At 49.5% G+C, this 6,111-nt stretch overlaps 1 protein-coding gene across 2 annotated transcripts; it reads right to left on the reverse strand.

Moving 5' to 3' along the window:
* Positions 1-1,647: 1,647 nt before the first annotated feature.
* On the reverse strand, positions 1,648-4,736 carry LOC110504855 (histamine H2 receptor). Of its 2 annotated transcripts, none has more exons than XM_090220387.1 (3): positions 3,024-4,736; positions 2,800-2,919; positions 1,648-2,723 (listed from the first exon to the last, which is right to left on the reverse strand). In XM_090220387.1, the coding sequence occupies exon 1, from the start codon at positions 4,335-4,337 to the stop codon at positions 3,246-3,248; it is 1,092 nt and encodes a 363-aa protein (XP_090076513.1). In that variant the 5' UTR covers positions 4,338-4,736; the 3' UTR covers positions 1,648-2,723; positions 2,800-2,919; positions 3,024-3,245. The 2 variants fall into 2 exon arrangements, with proteins under 2 accessions (XP_090076513.1, XP_090076514.1); XM_090220388.1 differs by having other exon boundaries at positions 2,800-2,948.
* Positions 4,737-6,111: the final 1,375 nt, after the last annotated feature.

The following is a 6,111-nucleotide window of genomic DNA, read 5'->3' on the forward strand; positions in this document are numbered from 1 at the left end:
ATTGTGGCTACCTTCACATAGATGGGTCCGACCCACATTAATCAAATAAGAACTGTCTTATAAATTAGGGTCATTTTAGATGACACCTAGCTATATAGTTAGCAATCTGTCGATAAGTACTGAAACAGATTATGTCGTTTTGCTATGTTTTTGGGGAAGAACATTGTTTGCATCCATCAGCTAGCTCGCTTTTTTTAAGACCAGCATTTTTCCAGAGCTTGGGGACGTGTGTCTGCGCTCGTGCGGCAGCGACAGGAGAGCGAGACAAAACTTTACCAGCATCATAGCATACGTATCGGGGAATCGTTGTGGCATATGAAATACGAGTGATACTGTAATCAATGTGTAATAACTACGTTAAAAAAATCATGAACGTGTTAAATTATTACGTGACGTGCAGTCATATTCAGGTCCTGATTGGTCAACAAGCTTATTTGACACGCAAAGACGCAAACGGCGTTCCATAGGAAGGAGATACCTGGGGGATCCATTTGATTTCTCTGTGAACATCCTAGATGTGTTGGAAGAGGTTGCATCAGTGAGAAAAACGAGAGGTGCGCTTCTTCTGAGGAGCAGAGGGAGGGTGCTTTGCTCCTCAAAAAGATATCGGATTGGAATGTGTGCTGTGTGGATCTTCGAAGCAGGGCGTCTGTCAACCGGGTTTTCTCTGGGGTGGCGCTAGAAGTGAGTGTAAAGGATACAACTGAAGAAGTAGATGGAGTGGTCGGTGTATACCGACTGACCTGTATAGTGGATGGAGTGGTTCTACTAAGCTATATGGAATTGTTTTAAGGTCATACCAAGGATCGTTTAGCTATTTGATTTAGAATTTTAAAACCCCTTGAAGTATTAAAGATATATATTTAGCCTTTCTGCTATTACAAACACATTGAATAACAAACTTCATCGAACAACAGATAGACCCCCCCAAAAAATGAAAAGGAAGTTTGTTCTGAAGTGTCTGTCCTTTTTCTGAGAGATACAAGAAAGATCCGGAAATGTACTTCAACCCTTTATATTTGGCACTAAACAGTCTCCATATATACTTCCTTACATTTTTTTCAACTGGTACCGGGACCTTCAGACAAGTCTTGTGAGGACAAACTGTTTGGATGCTGCAGACAATTTTGTGAGAAGACCGATGTTCGGGATGTCTCATGGTCTGACAAACGGCGCTCCCTAGCTTTGTCACCTTTCACCGCAGATATAGAAGTGTGACATCGGCTGATGTGGTAGATGGAGATGCGTCCAAACTGACAGATTTCTATGGGGATTTATGTGGGGACTCGGCACGGCAGAGGAAATACATGGAATCCTGTCGATGAAAGTACCGCCCTGTCAGGCCTCTGATCCTGTGTAGGGATGTGATTTGGACTGTGACGGATGCAGCGGACTAGAATTGATGTACAGTATCTATTTTTGTATTTTGTGTGAAGTCAACACTTTTTCTCCAGTAGGTGGCGGAAGGCACATTACATTTGTGTGACTGCAATTATACCAGAGGAGAAGAAGTGCCAGCTCTTTGCTGCTTGTTTATTGGCAGTTGAACACATCTCTTCAGAATCTACATAAACCTGGACTTAGTCCCTTTCATCCTGAAAACCAAGTTATGTATGTTTTTCAAGAACTAGACTTTTCCTTTTATAATTTTTGTTTGAATTTGAGTTTATTATTTTTTTACAGGGACAGGCACATTAATCAGCGTTTCAGTAAAAGTGCCCGGTTTTAGCTAGCCGGCTAATTTGCAACCACTGTCCCTGGGCAACGTTCCCACGGCTACCATGAGAGAGCTCCTGGAGAAAATAAATGGCACGATATTGTTGAAATCCATGACTACTGGTAAATGCTATTTATTCTACCACTCAACCAGCAGCTTTCAGTACCATCCCTGGTCGTAGGTGGCCTACCTTCACAACCTTACAACAACTTAGATGGCACTGTGGTTAGAGATCCCAAGACGTTCTGGGGCATGTTAAAAGTCCAGTAGGTTGCATGTACATACTGTGTACTCAAATTCAAAATACCTAGTATATGACACATATAGCTGCACAGTTAAACAGTTCCTCATACAGATTAAACACTTTCACATATTTTAAATCATTTTCTCTCAGAACACTGATTGTTTTATTAGATAATTGCTGAGTCTAGTCTCCTTGTCAGGTTGTACTACTATATTCCATCACTAGAGGGCATAACTATCTGCTTCATTGGAAGATCACAGTCAGGCTCAGGTGAATAACACCAGAGCTTAGATTTCACCACCAGTCTGACACGAGTGTTTTAGTCTGTCTGTCTGTCTGTCTGTCTGTCTGTCTGTCTGTCTGTCTGTCTGTCTGTCTGTCTGTCTGTCTGTCTGTCTGTCTGTCTGTCTGTCTGTCTGTCTGTCTGTCTGTCTGTCTGTCTGTCTGTCTGTCTGTCTGTCTGTCTGTCTGTCTGTCTGTCTGTCCGTCCGTCCGTCCGTCCGTCCGTCCGTCCGTCCGTCCGTCCGTCCGTCCGTCCGTCCGTCCGTCCGTCCGTCCGTCCGTCCGTCCGTCCGTCCGTCCGTCCGTCCGTCCGTCCGTCCGTCTGTCAATTACATTACTTTCCAGGTATCAGTGTGGGCTTCCCCAGTCACTGCTTATTGGTTGAAGGGATAAAAATAGTCTCATTCTAGTTCTGCGGTTAAAGGTCCCCGGGATTCCTTGTTGCAGATTGTCCGTGATATTTAGACGACTCCCAGTGTCCTGGGGGAGAACATAGAGAAGTGGATCACTGTTATGAAACGTTTATAAACTCATTCATCGTTTTTAGATGTCTTACCTGTCTGTGATTGATCCCCTGGGCTGGGTGTCTGAGTTAAGTTGGCTGGTCCTGGGCTCAGCTTTCAGGACAGGTAGGACACTGAATCCTCCTCACAGATAGACACAGGGTCAGCGCCATCTGACACACAGGATATAGAATGACACAGGCTATCAACAGTTATATAATAGGCTACAGATAATTAGACAGGTGATTTATTTTTATCTGTACTTGTTTTTGCTCACTCGTTGGCAGCAGACGCCCCTGTGCTGTGCTGAGTGGAAGGTATGGTTGTTCCTCTGACTTCCTGTACCATCATCATCACACCGGTCTCACCTGGCCCCGCCCAACAGGAAGAGGTGTGTTCACGCAGCAGAGCGACACCCCCCCCTCACCTACCTCCCCCGCACCTGAGAGGGACACAAGAGCAGAAGACCAGAGTTGGCTATTCTGTGCACACAGGCTCACTATTGACCTAACTCGCTAGACACAAGAAAATACAATATTTTGGAGTTGTTATGAGTGATTGTGTATGTTCCGTCACCGTGTGTGTTGTCTTTCTCCCTGTTCCTTTTACCCGTCGTGGTCCTGTTGTGGGGCGACGCTGGCCTGCCCCTCCCCCTGCCGTATCCATGGTTACCACAGTGCAGCAGGCGGGCGTAGGCGGATCTAAAGTCTCTGTTGAGGGCAGCGTAGAGCAATGGGTTCAGAGCTGAGTTGATGTACCCCAGCCACAGCACCACAGGGTAGGCTGCTGGGTAGTCCTGCATCCTCAGACCCATGATAGTAAACAGGGTGAAGTAGGGGAACCAGCACACCATGAACGCTCCGATCACTGCTGCTAGGGTCACTGTGGCTTTGTGTTCCCGTAGAGCCATCGCTGTTACTGAGGTGAGTTGACGAGGGGGTGACGAGGGGCTGTTGTTGTTGAGGTTGGGTCGTGCATGGATGATGCGTCTGGCCTGGGCCCGGGCGATGCGGAGTATGCGGAGGTAGTTCCAGCACATGATCAGCAGGGGAAGGTAAAAGGTCAAGGAGGCGTCCACTGCAACGTACGAAGGGTTCAGCTCAAACTTACACTCCCTCTCCTCCCCCGGGCCGCGGTTCTGCACACCGCCGTCCACAGTGTTCCAGCCCAGGTGGATCGGTAGGAACGACACCCCCAGCGACACCGCCCACACCGAAGCCATCGTTATGGCTACCCCCCTCGGCAACACCAGCGACGAGTATCTAAGGGGTGCGGTCACGGCCAGGTATCGGTCCACGCTGATGGCCAATAGGGTGAGGATAGAGGCAGTGCATAACATAACATCCAATGAGATGTAGATGTTGCAGAGGGTTGGCCCCAGCGGCCAATCGCTGAGCTGGAGGAGGGCGGAGAAGGGCAGGACCAGTATGCCAAGCAGCAGGTCAGTGATGGCGAGGGAAACAATGAAGCAGTTGGTGAGGCAGCGGAGACGTCGTGTGGCGCAGACGGCCAGACATACCAGGACGTTACCAAACACCGTCAGCAGAATGAGCAGGGACAGGGTCACACCTAATATCACCACTGACAGCATCCTTACTGAAGTCCCAGTCCCTACCCTAACCCCTAAACCCAGTCTCAACCCTAACCCCTACCCTACACCCGGTCTCAACCCTAACCCCTGCCCTACACCCAGTCTCAACCCTAACCCCTGCCCTACACCCAGTCCCTACCCTAACCCCTACACCCAGTCTCAACCCTAACCCCTGCCCTACACCCGGTCTCAACCCTAACCCCTGCCCTACACCCAGTCTCAACCCTAACCCCTGCCCTACACCCAGTCTCAACCCTAACCCCTGCCCTACACCCAGTATCAACCCTAACCCCTGCCCTAAACCCAGTCTCAACCCTAACCCCTACACCCAGTCCCTACCCTAACCCCTACACCCAGTCCAAACCTAACCCCTGCCCTACACCCAGTCTCAACCCTAACCCCTGCACCCAGTCTCAACCCTAACCCCTCACTTACACCCAGTTTCAACCCTAACCCCTCACTTACACCCAGTCTCAACCCCTCACTTACACCCAGTCCCAACCCCTCACTTACACCCAGTCTCAACCCCAACCCCTCACTTACACCCAGTCTCAATCCCAATCCCTCACTTACACCCAGTCTCAACCCCAACCCCTCACTTACACACAGTCTTAACCCCAACCCCTCACTTACACCCAGTCTCAACCCCAACCCCTCACTTACACCCAGTCTCAACCCCAACCCCTCACTTACACCCAGTCTCAACCCCAACCCCTCACTTACACCCAGTCTCAACCCTAACCCCTCACTTACACCCAGTTTCAACCCTAACCCCTCACTTACACCCAGTCTCAACCCCTCACTTACACCCAGTCCCAACCCCTCACTTACACCCAGTCTCAACCCCAACCCCTCACTTACACCCAGTCTCAATCCCAATCCCTCACTTACACCCAGTCTCAACCCCAACCCCTCACTTACACACAGTCTTAACCCCAACCCCTCACTTACACCCAGTCTCAACCCCAACCCCTCACTTACACCCAGTCTCAACCCCAACCCCTCACTTACACCCAGTCTCAACCCCAACCCCTCACTTACACCCAGTCTCAACCCTAACCCCTCACTTACACCCAGTTTCAACCCTAACCCCTCACTTACACCCAGTCTCAACCCCTCACTTACAACCAGTCCCAACCCCTCACTTACACCCAGTCTCAACCCCAACCCCTCACTTACACCCAGTCTCAACCCCAACCCCTCACTTACACTCAGTCTCAACCCCAACCCCTCACTTACACCCAGTCTCAACCCCAACCCCTCACTTACACCCAGTCTCAACCCCAACCCCTCACTTACACCCAGTCTCAACCCCAACCCCTCACTTACACCCAGTCTCAACCCCAAACCCTGCCCTACAACAACAACTCAGTCCAGTATCCTTCAGATAATACTTATCTGGGTGTGTCTATATCCATACCAATGTGCGTAGATGGACATTTATCTTTGTGTTTGAACTATTTTCCTGAGTATGTTTGGGCATATTTCACATCTATTGGAGTGTATATGTTGTCAGGATGGAGGAGTCAGTTCATCATTACAGATCCTCTGATTGAAGGAGCGATGAGGAGGCTGGTGACTGGTCCAGTCTGTATGGGATGATGGGTTGTAGAACAGCTCCCTCTGTTGGTGAAAGGTCCAGTCAGTTTGATGATGGGCTGTAGAACAGCTCCCTCTGTTGGTGACTGGTCCAGTCAGTTTGATGATGGGCTGTAGAACAGCTCCCTCTGTTGGTGACTGGTCCAGTCAGTTTGATTATGGGCTGTAGAACAGC

Source organism: Oncorhynchus mykiss, chromosome 25 (assembly GCF_057628025.1).
Source record: "Oncorhynchus mykiss isolate SJ-2025 chromosome 25, ASM5762802v1, whole genome shotgun sequence".
Classification (NCBI taxonomy): Eukaryota; Metazoa; Chordata; class Actinopteri; order Salmoniformes; family Salmonidae; genus Oncorhynchus; species Oncorhynchus mykiss.